The sequence below is a fragment of the Bubalus kerabau genome, chromosome 3 (assembly GCF_029407905.1).
Source record: "Bubalus kerabau isolate K-KA32 ecotype Philippines breed swamp buffalo chromosome 3, PCC_UOA_SB_1v2, whole genome shotgun sequence".
Taxonomy (NCBI): Eukaryota; Metazoa; Chordata; class Mammalia; order Artiodactyla; family Bovidae; genus Bubalus; species Bubalus kerabau.
The window spans coordinates 175842014-175864455 of NC_073626.1; the positions used below are offsets into that span (position 1 = coordinate 175842014).

At 55.0% G+C, this 22442-nt stretch overlaps 1 protein-coding gene across 1 annotated transcript in view; it reads left to right on the forward strand.

Moving 5' to 3' along the window:
* The window catches only part of ADGRB2 (adhesion G protein-coupled receptor B2), a 39057-nt gene extending 31158 nt beyond the window's left edge, over positions 1 to 7899 (forward strand). The window contains exons 32-38 of the mRNA XM_055574486.1: positions 1867 to 2038; positions 2353 to 2448; positions 2796 to 2835; positions 3501 to 4120; positions 6445 to 6480; positions 6751 to 6849; positions 7423 to 7899. Coding sequence (XP_055430461.1) covers positions 1867 to 2038; positions 2353 to 2448; positions 2796 to 2835; positions 3501 to 4120; positions 6445 to 6480; positions 6751 to 6849; positions 7423 to 7608 — 1249 coding nt within the window. The 3' untranslated portion in view covers positions 7609 to 7899. The remainder of the gene's footprint in view (positions 1 to 1866; positions 2039 to 2352; positions 2449 to 2795; positions 2836 to 3500; positions 4121 to 6444; positions 6481 to 6750; positions 6850 to 7422) is intronic.
* The last annotated feature ends 14543 nt before the right edge of the window (positions 7900 to 22442 follow it).

Below are 22442 nucleotides of genomic sequence, written 5' to 3' on the forward strand. Positions count from 1 at the left end.
TTGCTCCCCGCCCCTGCCCCCCACCCCCGGCTTACATTTTATTCAGGCACAGCCACACCCTCCTCCTTACACCCCCAACCTACAGAGGCTCATAGAATCTTCGGCTCTCAGAATTTTTGAGCCCAAAGAACCTTAGAATTAGAATGATAGAATCTTAGAATAAGACAATCAGAAGCTAAGAATGTTCGAATGAGTGAATCAGAGAGTCTTATCATCTGTCATAGAATCTGAGACTTAGAATTTCAGAGGCATTGACTCTCACAATCAGTTGGAGAACAGAGAAGCTTGGAGGTAGGGAATTACTAGGCTGAGATGTCCCCTGGCAGCTGTGATTCTTAAAATCCCAGCCACACAAGAGTAGAATGAATGAATGAACTCACAAGGGTTTCAGGCCCAACCTTCCACTGAGGGCCAGAAAGGCAGCTAACCCTCCCTTGACCAGTGGGGGCCCAGCTCTGGCTTGCTCACCTCCAGGGTCAGGGAGCTCACTGCCTGTGGAGGTGGCAGGGACCATCTCCAGGAGCTCCATAGAGTAGAAAGCTCCCTCTCACTTGGGCTGCCATCTGCTTCTCTGATCCAGTCTCTCAGAACTAACAGTCAAAAGCCTGGGCTTCAGAGGCAGCCAAGTTGAGTTTGCATCCTGGCTCTGGCTCTGTCTCTGCCCAGCTGGGCACACTCCAGTTTTCTCATCTGTAAATTGGGATAATAATCGCCATGCCTCTTTACTAGAGTTGTTTTGGTCCCAGTGTGACTCATGTATGTAAAGTATTCGGTGTAGGGCCTGGCAGAGCATTGGTGGTTAATCAATGGCAGCTCTCATGACTGTCATTAGGCCCTCTCTTTAGTCTTGGCTCTGCCCCCCCAGGGGTTGTGAAGGCCACTCTGCCCGCTCCCTGCCAGTGTGAACAACCCTGGACCACTCTTCCTAGGACAGGTCTTGGCCCCCTGCCCATGTCTCTGCCTTGTCCAGAGCCATGCCCACTCCTGCCTGCCCCTCCCACCCCAGTGTTCATGAGGCAGAGTGGGCAGGGTGGCACGGAGGGCAAGGCTGCCCCCACTGTGCCCTCATCGACTATTGCTGGTGGGGGCAGGCTGACACTGGTGCCCGGATGCCAGGGACCCTCTGCCTTTTTTCTCTGCCCTCCTTTGTCAAGGAGGCTGGGGACGTGTGGGTTTGGCCCTGACCCCTGCCCTCCCCCTCCCACCCCCTTACCCCACCCCCTCCACCCCCGCCAGCTATGGTCTTTCTGCCCAGCTCTGAGCAAGCACCCTAGAGCCTGGCACCTCCTCCTTGGGAAACGGAGGTGGAGGAGCTCCTGCCGCCCTGGCCCCTCATCTCCCCTGAATATTTGTGCTCTGTGATGTCCTCCGTCCTCTCCGCCCGTTTAATCTTCCAGTGTGTCTCTGCCCGTCTCATCCCCGCTCTCACCGTGTCTGTCTCGCTTCGTCCCTCTTCCTCTCCTTCCCTCCCAGAGTCTCTGGGGATGCGGCCCAGGCCTGTGATTTTGTGCAAATTGGGGCTAAAACTCACAGCATCTGTATCTGTCTCCCTCCTCCTCCTCTGTCCCGCTGGTTCTCTCCAGTCTCTCCGTCTGTCCCCTGATGCTGCCTCTGGCTCCGTCCCTGTGTCAGTGTGTCTGTCCCCTCCTCCTTCCTGGTCCTCCAGTTTTCTGCTCTTTGTCTTTGTTCCGATTCTCTGCCCCCAGCTGCTCAGCCCCTCTCTGCCAGGGGACATGACTGAGGTTGTATCGTTGGGGGCCCCGCCAGTCTTGGGCAGCTCAAGGGCCCCAGGCTGAGTGCAGGCCCAGGCTCAGTCCAGCCTGGTCCCCGGGAAGGTCCCCGACGGACCATCTGCCTCGTCCTCAGGGCCTCACTCTGGAGCTCCTGCGTGGTGCTGCCCCTGCTGGCGCTCACCTGGATGTCTGCCGTCCTGGCCATGACAGACCGCCGCTCCGTCCTCTTCCAGGCCCTGTTCGCTGTCTTCAACTCTGCGCAGGGCTTTGTCATCACGGCCGTCCACTGCTTCCTGCGCCGAGAGGTGGGCTGGGCCTCTCCCTGGCCACATCCACCCCTGCCCACGACCACGCCGGTCCCTTGCCGCTCCCCATGGTGCAGACGAGCACAGCTGGGGAGGATTAAGGCCCTGGACAGGCCCCCATTTGCACAGCTCTTGGTGTGGAAGCTGATAACCTGGGCAGCCTTGGCCCCCCTGGGGCTCCTACCCACCCCCCTAGGCTGGATACACTGCTTTGCTTCCATGCCCATCTGGGTGCCTGGGGTGGAAGGCACAGCTCGCCGTAGCCAAGGGGCCCTGTGGTGGCCTCAGGCCCAGCAGGCACCTGCTGTCCCCAGGTCCAGGACGTGGTGAAGTGCCAGATGGGTGTGTGCCGGGCTGATGAGAGTGAAGACTCCCCCGACTCATGTAAGAACGGGCAGCTGCAGATCCTGGTGAGTGAGGAGGCCCAGGCAGGGCACAGGTCAGTTCTGAGTGCCCCCTGCCCTAGACCCCTCACCTTCCCCTTCCCTATTCTCTGTCCCCATCTTTCTGGGAACAGAGATCAGGTTTGATTCTGGCTCAGCCGCTAACAGCTGAGTGGCCTTGGGCAAGTCCCCCCTTCAGATATCCCCCGCTCTTGGGTGGGGCTGGAGGAGACCACACCAGGGACCCCTCTGCTCTGTTGGGCAATGTGCCATGGGCAGACTGTCTGGCTGGGTAGGGAGGGGCCTGAGTTCCCTCCCACCCTGATACATGGATCCTCTCTCTGCCTGTCTGCTCTCTCCCTCTCTGCCTATAGTCAGACTTTGAAAAAGATGTGGATCTGGCTTGTCAGACTGGTGAGTGTGCCAGGGCAGCGCTGAGAATGGCCCCAGATATGGGGATGAACAGGGGGCCCCCCAGCCCTACCATGGGACGCTCCAGTGGATTCTGGCTGTGGGGTCCAGCTTTTGAGTCAGGCAGCCCTGAGCTGGAGTCAAGGCTGTGAATACCACCCACTGTATGACTTTGAGTGGACAGCTTACTCCTGGAGCCTCACTTATAAAGGAGAGAAGTCTCTTCTCTAGGGTGGATAGGAGCCTTAAATCAATTAGGGGACCAAATGCCTAGCAGGGTGCTCAGCACAAAGTGGCTGTTATATTATTGTGTCATTTCCATGATTCTTATGAGAATCTCCAAGTTTTGTCACCTAGGGCGGAGCTGCCCAGGGAGCAGGAAGGAACAAGGCCCTTTTGACAGCCTTGGGGCTGTGGGGTCAGAGGTCAAGACCTGCACCTGGGCACTGTGGGGGCAGGGGCCTTGGCTTCGTTCCTTGCTTTGCCTGGCTGTGGACCTCGGGGATAGTCACTGTCTTAACCCCCGTGTTAACCACCCAGCCGTCACTCCGGGACTCAGTTGCCCCTAGCATCCAAGCTCAGGGCCTTGATACCTGCCCAGCCTGGGCAAGGGGACATCTGGGGGCTCCTGCTCCCCCGGACTGACTTCTCTCTGCTCCTGCCCCCAGTGCTGTTCAAGGAGGTCAACACTTGCAACCCATCCACCATCACGGGCACGCTGTCCCGCTTGTCTCTGGACGAGGATGAGGAGCCCAAGTCCTGCCTCGTGGGCCCCGAGGGCAGCCTCAGCTTCTCACCACTGCCTGGCAACATCCTGGTGCCCATGGCAGCCTCGCCAGGGCTGGGGGAGCCACCGCCCCCACAGGAGGCCAACCCCGTGTACATGTGTGGAGAGGGCGGCCTGCGGCAGCTGGACCTCACGTGGCTGCGGCCGGCCGAGCCGGGCTCTGAGGGGGACTACATGGTGCTGCCCCGGAGGACTCTGAGTCTGCAGCCTGGCGGCGGGGGCGGAGGTGGCGAGGATCCCCCTCGGGCCCGGCCTGAGGGCACCCCCCGGCGGGCCTCCAAGTCCCTGGGCCACACCGAAGCCTACCCCAGCTTCCTGTCTGTGGAACACTCGGGCCTGGGGCTGGGCCCTGCCTATGGGTCTCTACAGAACCCCTACGGGATGACCTTCCAACCGCCGCCGCCAACACCCAGCGCCCGCCAGGTGCCAGAGCCGGGGGAGCGCAGCCGGACCATGCCCCGAACCGTGCCTGGCTCCACCATGAAGCTGGGCTCCCTGGAGGTGAGGAGCTGCTGGGCCTGGGGTTGGGGGTCAGAGGCCTGCCGTAGGGCGCCCGTGACTGTTTGGCAGCAGCTGGGAAGGGACAGCTGGCAGCTTCCCCATACAAAGTCCCAGGAAGTATACATGCTGTGGGCTTCTCCTCCGTTGATGCCCATGGCAGCTCCAAGGGAATTCTGGCTCCTCTGAGCTCCTCAGATGGGCCTGGTCTCCACACACTGAGGGTGCCCTTCTCGAAGGTGCTCACATTTGCTTAAGTGCCTGTTTTGGGGTGAACCAGTCAGGGTGGGCCCTCCTTAAAGGGGCCCATGGCTCAGGCCTGGTGCCTTATTGCTAGGGAAGCCGTATCTAGGGGCTGAGGACCTGGGCCTCCAAGTCCCTGAGTTCAGATCTGAGTGCTGCTGGATCAGCAATGAGATCTGGTGCCCAGTCTCCCCTCCCCGAGACTCAGGTAATCTCTCTTCGCCCTAATCTCTCTGAGCCTCAGTCTCCTCATTTATAAAGTGGGGATAACGTAGCAGCCTCTTGGTAGAGTTGCGAGGACTAATTGATGGATATAAAACATTTATCTCTGTGTGGAGCAGGTAGAAAGTGCTAGATAATTGAGGAGTGCTACTGTTACCGTTCCTGAGATCAGCCTCAGGCACTGCCCACAGGCCTGTGGTAATTGCCTCGCTCTTCCCCCCCGGGGAAAACAAGCCCCTCTCTTTCCATGCCTATGTGTTTTCTGTGGCTGCCCTGCCTTCTGTCTGGCTCCCTCAGGCCCACTCCCTGCAGGGAATCACTGGCAACAAGCAGTTGATAGTGACCCACTGTAGAACTCTAGAACATTCTAGAACTTTCATTGGCAGGATGACGAAGGTGTGGATGAGGGAAGTGGCAGGAGTCACCACTTGGGCACTGTTGGCTGCTCATGTTTGGGCCCCAGAAACCGGCTCCCCATCCTCCCTATGGAGAAAACTAAGTTAGCAGCTAGAAGGTTCGCAAGTTTAGTTTTTCCTCCCAAAATGTTTCTTGAACATTTGGTGCCTGCTCCTGCCGCAGATGGCAGAAACAGGAAGGCGTCACAAAGACAGAAAACTCTCGACACGGGCAGTGGGGAGGGGAGCGCTCAGCATCATGGCAGGTTTTGTTCTGTGGACACCTGCCCATGCTTGGGCCCCTGAGGAGGGGCCAGCACTGGGCTCCTTGTGTGGGAGGTAGCAATAAACGTGGCAGAGCCTTAAGGGGTCAGGAATGACGTCCAGAATTCTGGTGTGGGCAACTGCGATGGGGCGGGGGCGGAGGAGTGCGTTTGGGGCGGGGGAGGTTAGAGTTTATTCCATTGGGCGCAGCTGTGTGCGCGGTATCTGTGGACAGGAGGGAGCAAGGAGGAGTTCCACGGCCTCTGAAAGTGCAGTGTGACCAGAAATGGGGAGGACACGCATATGCATGGTGAAGGGCTGGGGAGAGTCCAGGGCAGAGTATCGGGGCCTAGAGTTGGAGAAATCAGGGTGGGTGGCTGAGAAAGAGCAGGCAGGGAGGTGGAAGGACCAGGAGAGGGTGTCACCAGCTGCAGTGGTGGTGAGTGTGTGTGCGGGCCTGGGACTGGGGAAATCTAGATGGTGATTTTAGCCACATCCTTGAGGACTTGTGGGCAAGTCCCTTCTCCCTGGACCTGTTTCCCTGGTATAACCTGGGAAGGTTGGTCTTGGTCTCATGAGTGCTCCCATGCTGACATTCTGAGACGCTGAGGACTTCCTGAGTGGCACTGGACGTGGCGTAGGCCACTGGGGCCTTGAAGGTGGTCTTGGGCAAGTGAGAGTCGGGAGAGGCATGAGGGAGGGAGGCGGGGCCGAGTTTGGCAGAAAAAAGGGACAATCGAAGGAAGGCTTCTGTGATGCTGAGTCCTGTATCTGCAGCAGGATGGAGGTTTCCAGGGAGAGGGGAGCCTATTGGTGTCAGAGAGGATGGGACGAGGTGGGCCAGGACAGGGATTGCCTCCGGGGCACAGAAGAAGGAGGGTCTGCCCTGTGGTCTGGCCTGGGGATCTGTGTCCCTGCCTTGTTGGAAGTCTGCACTGTGGCATCTGGCCACTGTGTAGGTGCGCGTCTACACGTGTGCCCGCCTGCGTGTACCCCTTGGGGTGGGATTGCACTTCAGTGCCTCATCTCTCATGCCTCTGCCCCATTTCCACAACCTCAAGGGCTACCCTTTAAAGGATTCCTAACTCCTGGGCCTAGGCAGGGGTACAGACCCCGAGGGAGCAGACTTCCTGTCTCTAAAGCCCCTGCACTTGGTTAAAAAGTTCTCTTCTCCTTCACTGCCTCCTGGTTGCTCCTTCTCAGCGAAAGAAGTTACGGTATTCAGACCTGGACTTTGAGGTAAGTGCTCCAGTGCACGTGTGTGTTGCATTGTGTGTGTGTGGGGTGGGGGGGTGTCTGGCCGTGGAGGGTCCCCTCCTAAAATTAATCCAAGCGCCAGTGCATGGCCTGAGCCCATGACAGTCCCTCCGCTGCCCAAGGCCAGAGTTCTGGGGTGAAGACCAAACCAGGCCTTGTCCCAGAGGGGGCCCAGCAGCAGGCGGGGATGTGGGGACCCAGGTGCTGAGTGCCCCGTGGGGAGCACCTCTCCTGATGCCCTGTGGCTCCCAGAAGGTGATGCACACCCGGAAACGGCACTCGGAACTCTACCACGAGCTCAACCAGAAGTTCCACACTTTCGACCGCTACCGCAGCCAGTCCACGGCCAAGGTGAGAGCTCCTCCTATGGCTGCCCCTGCCCAGAGCTGGGGGCCCGACTGGGCACAGTGGCCCCTGTGGTCAGACCCTGAGCCATGGTCCCCTGTTGCAGAGGGAGAAGCCGGTGGGGGGGCGGTGTGTGTGTGTGTCTGTGTGTGTCCCTGGGTGGAGCGGCCAGATGGAGCGTGTCCAGCATAAGTACCCCGGACTGGGTAGGGGTGAAGTGGCCCATGAGGCACTCATTTTTCTCCCTGCCCTCCTCCCCAGCCTCAGCCTGCCTCACCATGGGCCTGCCTGTGGCATAAGCAACAGTCTGGGGTTTTTGGGGAGGTGGTATCGGTGGGGCCTCCCCCAGGATCTTGAGGAGGATGGGCAGACAGGAGACATGGTCTCAGAGGCCCGCTCTGAGCACAGGGGTCAGGAACCCAGCTCTGGAACTGGTGGATCTGGATTTGAACCTCACTTGATTGGTGGTAACATGGGACATCACCGGCCCTCTCCTTGGGCCTCTTCAGTTGGTTCTTCTGTACAATGGGTGGGAGGGTTTTGGGCCATCTCCACCGGCCCTTTTTGCTCCACCCACAGGAGAAGCCCAGTCCAGGGGAGCGTCCCGGCTTATCCCAACAGCGGCGACATCAGAGCTGGAGCACCTTCAAGTCTATGACGCTGGGCTCATTGCCCCCCAAGCCCCGAGAGCGGCTGGCCCTGCACCGGGCAACAGCCTGGGAACCCACAGAACCACCGGATGGCGACTTCCAGACAGAGGTGTGAGTGCCACGCCGGACTGCCCACTGCGTATAAATATTATATATCTCTCTATTTTCACACTCCACTTTGGAACTACCCAGGAGCCAGCGCCCCCTCCCCTCTCCCGAGGGCTGGGCAGGGAGGCACAGTGGACTCGGCCAGGCTGGGGGAGCCAGACACGGTGTGCCCGGGGGGCCGGGACTCTTCCCTGTTTCTCAGAGGTCCCTCAGCTCCTGGAGCCCCATCTTCACCCCCAGCCTGTCTGTCCCTGTCCCGGGCTGGGGAGGGGGGAGGGGAACTTTGTTGGGAATAAACTTACTCTGTGGATTTTGCTTCTGAGCTGCTTGCTTCCCCAGGAGAAGGCCCAGCCCTGGGACCGGCAGCTTTGTTCCTCTGTCTCTGATTCACTTCTCTTGGTCTTGACACATTGTGATGGGGTCCAGCTGGGAGGGGGAGAGGGGTGGCCTGGGCTATGACCTCATCTTTACCCCTGACTCTCTGGGTGACCCTGGACACATCCCTTCCCCTGTTGGGGTATAGGGTAAGCAGATTGGGAATGTAGGGTGGGGCCCCTTGAAGCCAGACTTCCTCAGTGGCTTTGATGGGCATGGCTGCCTTTCACTGAGACCCAGAGGCCAGGCAGAGCTTAGTGACCTCAGTTTCCTCATCTGTGAAATGGGGATGGTGACAGTACCTACCTCATAGGGTTGTTATGAGAATGAAACAATGTAACAGATATAAAGAGCTTAGTGAGTGCCTGGCACATTAGCTGTTTAAGTATTAGCTGTTGTCCGAGATACTTGGTCTCCTGCTGTGCTCCCTGTTAGGAGCTCCACACCCTCAGCCTGGACCCCTCACCACAACTTTGCAGGAAGGTTTTACGTGGCCCATTTTGTGGATAAGAAAATGAAGCCAGAGGTGGGAAATGACTTGCTCAAGGCCACAGTCAGAGGCAGGACTGGGACTGCATCTTTATCAACACTCTCCTAGTAGGAATGGAAGCTTGAGCTCAACTTGCAGGGACCCAACCTTCATGGTTGCAAGAAACGTCAGGGAGCTGGGTGCTGGGGGATCCTCAGGTTCCAGGGCTCAGGTGGATGTGGGGAGGAGGGGCCAGGCCAGCTTGGTGCCAGAGGGCAATTTCTAGGGCATAGTCTTTACAGGCCTGAGTGAGTGGACGCTGCTCGGTTCCCAGGAATCTAGAAGTGACCGGATAGGATCAGTGTGGAGATGTGTTGCTCTGGCTCTTCTGTGGTTAAGCAGCCACGGGAACAGAGGCCACAGGTACATCTTCTGCTCAGTTAATAGCATGGGCGCCTCTGAGACACAGGCACAGCCCCTTGGGGAGCTGACCTTCTCTGGGGTGGACATGTCAGAGGGAAGGATTAGGTGTGGCAGGGGACTGAATGGGGGAGAAGGAAGAAGGGACTGGCTACTGGGGTGGGGGTGGGTGCCACAGATGATGGCCTTCTGGAGCGGCTGGAGGACTGGGGGTCATGGTGGTACAGGCTCCCCCAGGCTCCTCTGAATCCTGCCACCTGTGGGCCCACTCAGAGGAGAGAGCGGACCACCTCCCCCCCAGGTGATTGCTCAGCAGCTGGGCTTCCCTCCCCTCTGGCAGTGCCAGCACTTCTGGGCGCAAAGCGTTCATTCAGGTACCACCTCACTTGAGTCTTCAAGGTGGGTATTGTGATTCCCCCATTTTACAGATGAGGAAATCAAGGCTCAGAGAGGGGCCAAACCCCCCATGGCTTGTAAGCTGCTATATTGGAACTTGCGGCCAGAAGGAGAAGAGCCCTGGTACCAGCCAGTTTAGGCGGAAGGGGACTTTGGTTGAAGTTGCAGCACTGGGGGCAGTGGGCGGGTGGTCAGTCTTGGGCAATGGGAGCCAGGGTCAGGGTGTGGCCAGATCTGCCATCCCTTCCAGCTGCTCTGAGTGTCAATGCCATTCTTTCAGGCAAACTTCCTCACTCCCCTGGGCCCCCAGGCTTCCTTCTCCCAGCTCAAATCGCTCAACTCTGCCCTCAGAGGGAAAGAAACTTTCTCTTGAATTCCAATCAGAAAAACCCCCAAGGAAGGACTCTGATTGGCCCCAGTCAGGGGGTGGGGCACTGTGATTGGCAGCCCCCTTGAGAACCGCAGGGGAGGGGGAGGGGGCGTAGGTCTCTAGAAAAGGGAGCCGTATTCCCAGTTGTGCTTAGTCACTCAGTCGTGTCTGACTTTGCAACCCCATGGACTGTAGCCCGCCAGGCTGCTCTGTCCATGGGATTCTCCAGGCAGGAATACTGGAGTAGGTTGCCATGCCCTCCTCCAGGGGATCTTCCCAACCCAGGGATTGAACCCAGGTCTCCTGCATTGCAGGCAGATTCTTTACCGTCTGAGCTCTTCCCAGAAGGGGGTTTAAAGGCTCACGCAAACAAAGCCCCCTGTCTCTGACCTTGTGCCAGCAGACCCCACCCCACATTCCTGGGCTAGGCTTTCTCTGAAGCATCACCTAAAGCCCTCTGGGTGCCTTTCCTTTGTTCCTGCCTTCCTCCTTCCCAGCGCTGGGCTCCACTGGCTGCACTAGGATCTCTCCAGCTGAGATACAATGTGCATCCCCCCACCCACCCCCCTTGCCATTTCTTAGTTTCTTGCTTTGTATCTGGTTTGAGGAGGAGGGTTAATATTCACCTGATTGATTCTGCACCAAGAGCAGAGCTGCAGCAGAGGCTCCTGGAGGGCTTTGAGACTCACCACCTCCATGGTCAGAGGCAGAGCTTTCCTGTGTGGAGGGCTGTGCTCCTCTCTGCCCCCGAGTCCCCACTCCCCAGGCACTGATGCCCTGTGTCTCCTCAGACGGGTTGCCGGGCCCTGTCTGACTTGGGTTTCCGTATCTATATAGTCCTGATTGCCCTTTCCTTTGGGCTAATATCTAATAACTGTTGTGTCTTTCTTTTTTTTTTTTTAAAGTCTTTATTGAATTTTTGTTACAGCATTGCTTCTGTTTTGTGTTTTAGTTTTTGGCCCCTAGGCATGTGGGATCTTAACTCCCTGACTGGGGATCAAACCTGCACCCCCTGCATTGAAAGGTGAAGTCTTAACCACTGGACCTCCAGGGATGTCCCCTGTCCTGTCTTTGATCTCATTGTCTTTCTTGTTCTTTCTGCCTCCAGTCACTACCTAGCTCTAGTGTGCTCTTTCCAAAATGCAGATCTGGCCAGGCCACTGCTCTCCCTACTAAGACGCCTTCCATCCACCCTGGAATTAGCCTAGAATGCGAGGCCTTTGGTGATGTGATTGTTGCCTACCTCTCCTGACCCATCTCCCTCACCTCTATGCCTTTGCACGTGCCATTTCTTCTGCCTGGAAGTTCTGCCGGCTCCCATTGGCAACTTCCCCTTTAGCCTTCCAGATGCAACCCCAGTGGCCCCCTCCGTGAAGCTGCCCCTGAACTCCCCACCTCAGCCCTCAGCACTCGCTGGGCTCCCACAGCCCTGGCACACGTTGCCACTCTTGCACTGTCGCTGGCTGTCATCTGTGTCAACTGGTTTGGGTTTGTGCACTCAGCTGAGGGCTCCATGTAGAACTGTGGCTCTTTACTGAGAGACCAGAAAGTGAAAGGGTTAGTCACTCACCCCTGTCCCACTCTGCGGTCCCATGGACTGTAGCCTACCAGGTTCCTCTGTCTCTGGGATTCTCCAGGCAAGAATACTGCTATGGTAGCCATTTCCTTCTCCAGGGGGTCTTCCTGACCCAAGGATCAAACCCAGGTCTCCCACACTGCAGGCAGATTCTTTACTAAACCACCAAGGAAGCCCTGAGAGAGATGGAATGCACAAATCTCTCTAAACAATGGTTTTCTCATCTGCAAAATGGGGATACTGATCATCCTTACCCAGCCTTCCTGTATCCAGAACATGGCTTAAGATTATTCCCAGGGAGAGTTTTGCAGGTGGTATCCATTCCTCCCTCCCGTTATTCCTTCCTGGGCCTTAGTGCTAGCTTAGGACCCCAGGTGGGAAGTGAGCCCAGATGCTGTCCAGGGTGCTGAAAGAGACTTGCCACCCTCCCAGGCAATAAGGAGACAGCAGCCTGAGCAGCTCACCCAAGCTCACCTGCAGCCTTTCCTTGCCTTTCAGACTGTGGCAAGGTCATGGGTGAGCAGACCATCCCCACTTTCATAAGATCATACCCTGGGAATGTCCAACAAAAATATAATGCAAACTCTCTCTCACTCTCAAAGTTGCTCAGTCGTGTCTGACTCTTTGCAACCCCATGGACTGTAGCCCACCAGGCTCCTCTGTCCATGGAATTCTCCTGGCAAGAATACTGGAGTGGGTAGCCATTCTTTTCTCCAAGGGATCTTCCTGACTCAGGGATTAAACCTCAGTCTCCCACATTGCAGGCAGATTCTTAATCTGTCTGAGCCTAATGCAAGCTACATATGTAATTTAAAGCTTTCTAGTAGCTATTTTTTTTAAAGTAAAAATTAACGACATTCATTTAAATAATCTATTTAGCCCACTATATCAAGAATGTTATTATTTCAAAAACACGAAATCAGTATAGAAAATTATCAACGAGCTACTTTACATTCTTTTTCCTTACCTAATTCTCTGAAAGTGTGTGCATTACATGTACAGTATGTCTCAATTCAGAATTGAGGACTCAGTAGCCACATGTGGTCAGTGGCTATCATATTAGACAGCACAGCTCTAGACAGAATAAAGGCAGTGACCTTGGGCAAATCAATTCAGTGACCTCTGAAAAGGAGGTAGGAATACTACCTGCCTCAACTGGTCACGGGAGGATTCATGGAGGTGATGTAAGATGGGTTCCCAGCTCAGTGCCAGTACCGAGTAGGTCCAAAGTCGATATTCCTGGGATTTGGGTATTCAGGAGACACTAGTTGGCAGAAAGGGGGTGTTAGGGATGTAGGAGAAGGTCCTGAGGAGACCTGTGCACTGGTATCTGGCCTACTTACACTACACACCCCCTCCCCATATCCTCTACAACCACCCTCACAACCCATCTTCCTTTTTTCCCACCTGCAGCCCCAGATCCTGGGATAAGGGAGGCAGGTTAGGAAAGGCACTTGGATCAACATATTAAAACTCAATTGAGTTTAATTCACTTCCATTAGACACCAATTAAAAGAAAATTAGGTGGCCTAGGTGGCCAGAGGGAAACCCTGGGTGGAGGGTGCTGCCAACTTCTGTCTCTCTGGACTCGTTTCCCTTGAGGCTGCTTCTTGCACCCCCTGGGCAGTTCATGGGGTCCAACAGCTGGGGCTTTTTAGAGCCAGTCCCCAGTGCCCCCTATTACTCCTCCTTGCACTCTTCCAAGGACACCAACCCCAGGAACCCCTCTCAGGCCCTTGAAGCACTTGCTTGGTGTCCAGGGCAGTGGAGACTCAAATAAGGGCTTTGGAGTTTCAGACTAGTGGAAATCCAAGAAGGGTGCTGGGTAGGGGTTGGCAGGATCAGATTTAATAGGGTTGCTCAGGGTGGATGGGAAATGGATGGGGCAGTTACTGAAGAGTGAGATGGATACGGAGAGACCAATGAAGAGACCACCCATAACAAGGAAACTTAAATTAGGGGGATGGTACATGGCAACCCACTCCAGTACTCTTGCCTGGAAAATCCCAGGGATGGAGGAGACTGGTAGGCTACAGTCCATGGGGTCGCAAAGAGTCGGACACAACTGAGCAACTTCACTTCACAGAGGGGGTACGGAATCTGAATGTATGCGGCAATGGACTTGTCAGCCCCTGGTATGGGTGTTATCAGAAGGAGCCAAGGGCGACCTGTGGGCTTCTGTCTTAACATGCCCAGATGGATGACCATGCCATTGAATTCGGAGGCCAGGAAGAGGATCAGCTGTGGGGGAGACAATTACGACTTTCACCTTGAGCCTGTTAACACTGCAATACCTTGGAAATAGTCAAGGGGGAATTTCAAGTAGGAAGTAGGTGGTTAGAAATACAGGACTAGAATTCAGGAAAAGGGCGGGATTAGAGTCACTGACATGGCAGGAAGCATACTGGAACAGGCTGCAGGGTGAGGGGGAGGTGAAGAAATTAAGGCAGGATAGACAATTTCTGAAATGGAGCTATGAAAAGAAGGAAAGAAAGCTCAGGGGCCACTGTTGATTCTGAAGGTGAAGTTACCTGGAGAGGATGATGGAATGTTTCCAAGGATGGAGAGGCCGTCCTTACCCCCTCCCCAAGATCCTACATAATGATAGACCAAAAATAACCAGCCTTACCGTCCTGGGTGGCAGGGTCCTGAGCCCTGGTAATGGATGTCATCACAGAGATTGATTCTGTTCATTTGCTGGGCGGCAGGCCAGCCACAGCTCCTGAAGGAGGGTGTGGGAGGAGAGGGGTGGGCATTCAACGAAACCTTGGCTCTAAGGTCTTCTGGGAAGAGGGAACTCTGGACTCTAGAGTAGGGAGCTCCCAGGCACAAGATGGACAGACAAACCCACTGCCTTGGGCTCTCTGCGGCCCTTGTCCCTGTTCCTTCTGACCAGGCAGGAACAGGGGTGAGCTCACCTCACAAGCCTCAGCTGCCCACTGACCCTGCTCCAGGCTGGTATGTCCCAATCCCTGGCAGTGGCACAGCACAGTATCAGCCATCAATCCAGGCATCCCCAGGGTCAACCGAGAAAGTCAATATTTAATTTGGGCACCATGTTAATGCCATCGATTGCTGACTCCCCTCCTCCACTTCCTCAGACTCATTTGTCACTTCCCACCCATGGGGGCGGGGTGGGGTGATGCAGTACTGGAACCCAGGGGCGGTGGAGCTCAGCCAGGGTCCGCTTGGGAAAACTGGCTGCATATGGGGGTGCTGCCCTTAGCCACCCAGCCTCCCATTCTCCCTGAAAACCACTGATCTGCTTTGTTTGAGTTTCCTGAGCTCTGTCTCCAGCGAGGAGCAGGTGGGGAGGTATACATTCCTCCAAGGCAGGGACTGAGCCTGACTCCCTGCAGGGTCGGTATATAGAGCAGGTGTGGCTGCAGGTTGAGCATTGAAAGGAAGGATATAAACCATGAAGGACCCACCGTGGGACAAAAGTGAGGCCCAATCCTGAGACCCAGAACCCGAGGGCCGTGTTGGCTCAGGCTTCTGGAGCCCCTCCCAGGTGCCCATCACTGTGCCCGTGTGATGCTGTGGAACCCACACAGGGACTTTATATGGAGTCCTTCTCTGGGCCCTGGAGGTGGGCTTCGGGGAGAGTTGAGCTTAGAGACCTAGATCCCCTCTGAGCAGTGAAAGAGGCTGAGGGGAGGGCAGAGCCCATCTCAAAACTAGGCTGGGTCCAGCTCCAGCATGTGTTCTTGTCAGCTCTGTGGATCCAGATATGGGCTGGGGGGCTGTGCCCCTGCACCCGGCCCAGCCCCCCCACCCTCAGGAAGGGCATGGAGTCTGCTTTACGGGCCAGGCTTGTGCTCAAACCACAACTCCGTCCCAAACTTCTGATCGACCTTGGGTAAATTAAATAACCTTTCTGAGCCTTAGATTCCTCTTCTGAGAAGTTTCTTAGGGCCTGGATCATTTTTTATAGTTTTAGAGGGTCAGGGATGGGCAGGGGCAAACCTTGGCCCAAGGGGGAATTACGAGAGTTCTCACACCAAGCAGTTGTCACATCTGGTGCAGCCTTGAGAAGCTTCTGGCAACATGCTCTGAGGCTGCTCACTATCAGTTAGGCCTGGGCCACTGTGGCCCCCTTGGTGTTCCTCATTATGCAGAGCTCAAGAGCCAAGACTGTGTCACCAAGGGGACAGTTGGGTCAGGCCGGCCATGTGGCACTGGGTGTGACCCAACAGGCAGTCCAGCTTGAGGCACCAGCAAGGTGGCAACAACATAGGTGCACACACACACACGTGTGTGAAGAAATACTGCTTCGATGAACTTGTCCAGAGTTTTGTGATTGAAAAATCCACAAAGAAGTTGTTTTCATTTCAGCAGACATGTAAGTATTATGCCTCGTGGGTTACTGTTATTTCTGTTACGAATCATGTATGGGGAGTATGAGGACATCTAAATGTTTTAGTCTGGCCCAGATGACTCCCATTCTGAGCTGCCGAAACTTCACAGCAGCCCAGCTGACCCACTCGGAGCCACTCAGTCAAGTCTAAAGCCAGAAGAGCCTGGCTTGGTCATTCATTTATTCTGTAAACATTGTCTGATGCCAAGTTGTGCCAGAGCCTGAACTGGGCACTGACAATGTAAAGATGAGGAAGACATACTTTTAAAGAAGGACACAGAAGAAGAGGGAAGCAGGACAAAGGGATGGATTTTCTTTCCTCTGCCCCAAACCTTCCAGGGGCCTCTTGTTTCTCTTAGAATAAAGTTACATTTCCTTCCTGTGGTCCCTACCCATCTCTCTTGACAGAACTCCAGTCCCATGTCCTCCTTTGTGCTCTTTGAACACAGTTTCTCCCACCCCAGGGCCTTTGCATATGTTATACCCACCACTTGAAAGGTTCTTCCCTGGTTATCTGCTTTTCTGGCTTCTCATCTTTTGATTGAAGCTCTAATGCACCTCCTGCATACTCCTTGCCCTTCTGGACCATTTTTAATCACATCATCCTAGTCCTTCCATAGTACCACTTCTCCTGGTGAAATTATGGCACCTATCTTCTGTTTGGGCTTTCCTGGTGGCTCACATGGTAAAAAATCTGCCTGCAGTGTGGGAGACCTGGGTTTGATCCCTGGGTTGGGAAGATTCCCTGGAGGAGGGCTGTCTCCTCCACCAGACTGTAAGCCTGTGAGGGCAAAACAGAGTGAGTCTCTGACATTCACACCATTGCCTGACACATGATAGGAACTTCATAGCTAATGTTGAGTGAATGAATGTGGAGTTTAAGGTTCCCATAGGAGATCAAGAGGCAAGTATCCAGGAAGCTGGTAGAGCTAAGGCTCTGGCCCTTGTTTCTCTACCGCAGACCAACTGCGTCTGCGTCTAGATTTGGGGGTAGAGGCAGGGTGTTGCATGTGCAAGCCTGGAAAGGAGAGAGCCCCAGAGAACACCAGCCTTCAAGCATGCATATTGCAGGAGGCTTCTTCCTTGCATATTAACTTGCTGCTGGACTGGCAGCTCCAGCTGCTAATGAATTTTTTAGTATTAGGGCCAACAGTTGATTGGGGATGAAGGCCACGTCCACTTGTGTGTGAGAGGGTTATGTGCAGCTATTTAGGCAGGGGTTTGTTCCCGGGTGGCCCCGGGCACTACCATGTGCAGCCACGTGTCTGAGTGGGCTCTGCCCTTAGCTGGCCGACAGCACACATGGGTGATTGATGCTTTACATGCCATCACTTCCAATCCCAACCCAGGGAAGGAAGGGTCCTTAGAAACCATGAGTTTCACTCCCCCCTGCAACATTGTGCAGAGAGGGAAAACAGGCCCACAGAGGGGAGAGGTTGCTCAACATTACACCAGGAGTCCATGGAGGGGAGAGTCAGGACTAGTGCTCAGTGGACACTGAGCATTTATGGAGAACTATGGTGAACAGAGTCGGACATGACTGAAGCGACTTAGCAGCAGCAGCATGGTGAACCTGGCACTGCTATGGGGGCTCATCACACGAGGGAAGCTCGAGGAAAAGGAGCCTGGGAAGAGGGAGTCAGAACTGGACATGAGCAATAGGCCCAAGAGCAGGAAGCGTCTCCTCTGCCTTTAGTGGGAGGGTGTCAGGGGAGGCACTTAAAGAAGACCACACTTGTACAGAGCTTTGAAGACCGATTGAAAACTCAGCAGGCAAAGAAAAGGGAAAGGACACGGCTGGTGGAGGGTGCCATGTAAGCAAATGCACGGAGGCATGAAACAACCTGGAAAGTTTGGAAAATTGCAAATCATGAGGTTTGGGTGGAGAGGAAAGTGAGGAGGATGAGCTGCAGAGATGAGGTGGCCAAGGGAGGCAGGTTCCGATGGCAGTGGGCCTTGTGGGCCACAATAGGGGTTTGGATTTTATTCTGAGGACTGCTGGCAAATCACTGGAACAGATTTGGGCTTTAGAAAGATTTCTGTAGCTCCCAAGGAAAAATGAATTCAACAAATACATTTTGAATGCATCCTTACAATGTGCCAGGCACCGCGCTGGGTCCTAAGAATTCAATTCTGAATGCGGCACACCTAGTCTCAGTCCTGCAGTGGGAAGCACAGACAGGTGGAGCAGGTGGGACTGTTGGCACACGGACTCAAGAAACATCCTATTTTTGTATTCTCATTAAATCAGCTCTAATCTGACTCTCACTCTAAGCCCTTTCCTACATATTGGCAGAAGATTCAATCTCAACCATCCTTGGGGCTGCCTGTCACTTTCCCTATAGGCTTGTGCGAGGACCTGCTGTCCCACCTGGGGTCTAAACATGGAGTCCTGATTCTGGGTACACTGGTTACACAGAGATAGATGCTCATTGTACTAGTCCATGGGGTCCCTTGAGCTTTGGCAACTCAGCTGTTCCTCTGCCACCCGGAGGCATTGAGGTTGGTACCCCAGTGCTTGGGCTCTGGCCTCCCCAGATGTCCCACCCATCCCCTCAGTTCCCATTATCTGTTGGGGGAGGGGCTATTGGACCCCAATCTCCACCACTCAGACGACCCCTGCTTCTGAATCCACTGCAGCTAGCTGCGTGCTCTCCTTTCTCTGCCCTCGTTGGCTGCCCTCTTCTCCCCATCCCTTGGGAACACCTAGCGCAGTCACTTCCAGAAGGCTAGCTTTTTCAAAAGTCAGGATGAGCCATCAAACTTCAAGCAGCTTTTGTGTTCAACCCCTCACAAGTTCCCGGAGGCTAGAAAAATCAAAGGGCTCAGACACCAGCTTGGAACTGGGAAGGGAGCAAAATAATTAACATCTCAATAAAATATACTGCCACAAAAGTGGATAGGTGATGAGAGACCCAGGCACTGGGTCCTGTGGGAGCTCAGACAAGAGGTACCTAACTCATGCCAGAAGGCCAGGAAAAGCCTCCCAAGGATGGAATTATTTTTTTTTTTTTTGGCCAGACAGAGTCCTGAAGACAGCAAGGAAAAGTATTCCAGGAGGAGGGAACAGCAGGTATGAAGGCCTCGAGGTGACAGCCAACAGGGGTGTGTGATGAACTGATAATTGCTCTGTGAGAATAGCTAGGATTGAAGGAGGTGAGTCTGGGTGATGAAGAGCCTCCCAAGTCCCAAGCCAAGGTGTGGAGTTCATCTGACCATGAGAAGCCACGGAAAAAAATTAATCAAGGAAGTGACCCAAGCAGAGGTCTGGTTCAGAAACATTTAGTTGACTAGTAGTAGAAGAATGCATAGGGAGAGGGTAAAATTGGAGGCAGGGAAGGCAGTTGCCAGGAACTGCAGGGATCCAGGCAAAGGATGGTGGCTGCCTGGACCCCTGATGGTGGCAGCGATGAACAGAAGAGGGCATTATCCATAAGTAATGAGGGAAGAGGGGCAGGTTTTGGGGGTAGGGGGAGGGTGGATCTTCGAATGACTATCAGGGGTGAGTCCTTGAGACGGAGCAGAGCAGGATGTTGGTGTGAAGGTGTCAGCAGAAAATCTAGGGAGAAGAAGGAAGGATTGGGGGTGCAATGGACCCTTCCCCGCACCCCATCTCTGCATCCCGCGATTCCCAAACTTCCCACTAGATGGAGGGCTGGTGCTGGGAGACCGGCTCCGCCTCTCATCCTCTGCCCCTCACCCTCAGTGGGCTGGGCTTCCACTTGGGCTTCTCCAAACCCCGTGTGTCCCTGAACTCGACCCAGAGCACATGTATCAATATTTGGGGTCTTCAGCTGTCCCCACTCCCTAGGACTCTGTTCTCAGCCTCGAGGGCCCAGTAGTGAGGGCCCTCTGCCCCAGGTCCCCTCGGTGTAGAGCTCTGTGCCCAGGTATACAGGAGTGTTTCCGTGCTGGGGACTGCCTCCACCCCTTCAGCCTCCAAAACTGCCTGGCTCCCACACATAGTTCCCCAGCCTAGAGGCATCCCCATCAATGGCGCCATTGTTGCCCTCGATGCTCTCCTTCTCCCGACCTCACGCTGGGGGAGGAGGCCCCCATCCCTCTCACTTTTGCCCTAACCCCCAAAGACGGGCCCAGTTCCGGTGCCAGGCTGTTAAGGAGAATGGCATCTAGGCCTTCCCGGACTTTGGGAACAGGATACGCGCTTGGCTGTGGGAGGAGCTAGTTAGGAGGCGGGGCCCAAGGTGGAGTCAGGGATGCCACCAGGGCCGTGGGTGTGGCCCAAGGCGGGCTAGGGGCGTGGCCTATGGCAGGGTGGTGTTGGGATCTCCTGAAACTGGAGGCTTCCTCCCCTCTCTCCCAGCTTCCCCGCCCCCGCTCCGTCCCAGCCACTGCGGTCGCCCGGGAGTCCTGCCAGCTCTGGCTTTCAGTCCAATAGCCAGACAGACGGACGGTCGGGAGGCTCCTGGCCCCACTTAACAGAGGTCGTTTCTCAGGAGGCCGCGCCCAGCTCCCTGAAACTGCCAGGCCTTGCGAAGCCGAAGGGAAAAGGGAGATACATTTTCTGGGCGCGCACCTCCCCCACCCCCCTACACCCCAAGTGTTTCCGTTCTTTGCTAGACAGACAGCTGGAGGTCCTGGGGCTTAAGTCCTGAGCTGGAGAAGCTGGTCAGGCGCCTGCACCCCCATGAACCTCCCCCCGCCGCCCCTGGACGCTCAGGCCTGGAGCCGGCTCTAAAAATAGATCGAGGCCCGGGAGCGTGCCTACGCGGGAGTGGGTCTGGGAGGCCTGAGTCACCCTGCCGGCAGGGCCTTCCCCAGTCTCGGGAGCCGAGGCCGCCTTGACGGCTGGGCATCGCTCCGATCCTGTTGGCCCGACTCTGCACTCTTGGCTGTGCCATGTCCCCCTCCCAGGCCCGGGGAGCCAGCCAGGCGATGGCGGACCCGGCCGCGTGAGCGGTAGCCCCCACAGCCGGGAAGGATTAGGAGTCCCCCGGTCCTAATTTATTTAGTTGTTTTTGTGTGCCTGCCGGCAGCGCCCCCATCCCCCACCCACCCGCGGAGCAGTCACGTCTACACCTGCCCTTCTCTCCTGCCCAGGCCCACAGAGATGTTCTAGGCTTCTGGGTGGGGACCTGGCCTCCGGGCAGCAAGAAGTCCCAACTTGGATCTTCGAGGTTCCAGAGTTAGCATTCCCATTCAACAGATGAGAAAGCTGAGTCCAGGAGAGAGGAAGGGGCCTATCACACAACAGATTGTGCTGTGATATTCCTGGGTTCAAATCCCAGCTCTGACTCCTAGCCAGCCACTTCTCCCCACCTGTTTCCTTAAAGTGCTCGAGTTGAAGATGACACCCATTCACCCGTAAAATCGGAATAAGAATAGGTACTTAGGATTGTCCAGACGATTAAAATTATTCTTTAAAAAGCAGCAGTGACCTGCTGGGTGTTACATATGGGTTTAGTTCCAGCTCAGCAAGTCAGTTATCTCTGGCACCTATTTTTCTCCACTTCTGGACGTACAGAGGAGGATTAATGGGTGTGGTGCCGTGAGCCCCACCTCCTACCCCCAGGGGCTCACCCAAGATGATTGGGGCCTGATCAGGGCGCTTAAGTGAATGTGGAACGCTTGGGTCAGAGTGGAGGGAGGAAGGGGAGCATCTGGCTTTGCATGGGTCTGGCTCACCTGGCGGTATAGAATCTGCCTGCAATGCGGGAGACCTGGGTTCAATCCCTGGGTTGGGAAGATCCCTTGGAGAAAGAAATGGCAACCCACTCCAGTATTCTTGCCTGGAAAATCCCATGGACGGAGGAGCCTGGTGGTTACAGTCCATGGGGTCCCAAAGAATGGACATGACTGAGCAACTAACGCTGGTTCCCGTTCTGAGGAGGGGGCATGTTTGGGTCATTACAGGTTTAAGAGCCTCAGGCTCAGGGAACAAAGGGGCTCAAGAGCCTCTAAGATCATCTTTTCCTTGTTGGTAAGGGGCACAGGCCCTGAATCCAGGTCCCCTGTCCCAGGCTCTTTCTCCCCACCTTCCAACCACCTGTTCTCTGTCATCCAGACACCAATATCAAGCCTTTTCTGAATGATCAAGGCTGACAATACTCCAGTCGGTTTTATTTCTTTAAAATGTATTATTTAGGCCACTTCATGGAAAAAATTGTCTGATATCTGTTGGAAATGTCATTGACTTTTCAAAGCCACATGAAATCAGCTTTGTAAATAGGAAGGCAAGTGGGGTGGGGAGGGACTGCCAGCGATGAACGTGTGTGTAAGATGCAGGGCAAGAGTGCCCGGTGAATTAGCAGCCCTCCCCAGTACTAATGATGTTAATAATTAATATTTTTGAGCATTTACTATGGACTTGGCTTAGTTTCATGTATTATCTCATTTAATCCTCCCAACAGTTCCATGTGGTTAGGTGCTATCATTATCACCCCATTTTACAGATATGGAAACTAAGGGCTTAGAGAGGTGATGGAAGAGAATGAAGCCAGGAAGTAGCAGAGCCAGGAACAAACCTTCTCCGAGCTTAGATTTTATTTCCTGCCTTGATGAAAAAGTTGGATTTTCACCCTGAAAATCCACTTCCTCAGTCTCCCTTTCTAGCTAGGTTGTCAGGACTCCCCAACCCAGCCCCGGGCACTACTGGGAGGAGGTGGGGCTGGGCAGCAGCCAGTTTCTCTCCACCCAGAGTTCCAGGATTCAAAGAATTTATGAGTCCAACTGTCTGAGGCTCTTGCATGCAAAGACAGAATCCGGGAGTCCCCAAGTGCTCCTCTCCCCACCATGCCTCACCCAGGAGACTCCTTGGCTTGCTCTCCACCAAAGGGAGTTTGTCCTGGGCCCTGTTTCATTCTTGCTGCCAGTATTTATAAAGGGCCTTGTCTCTGTCACATGCTCCAGGGATAAAA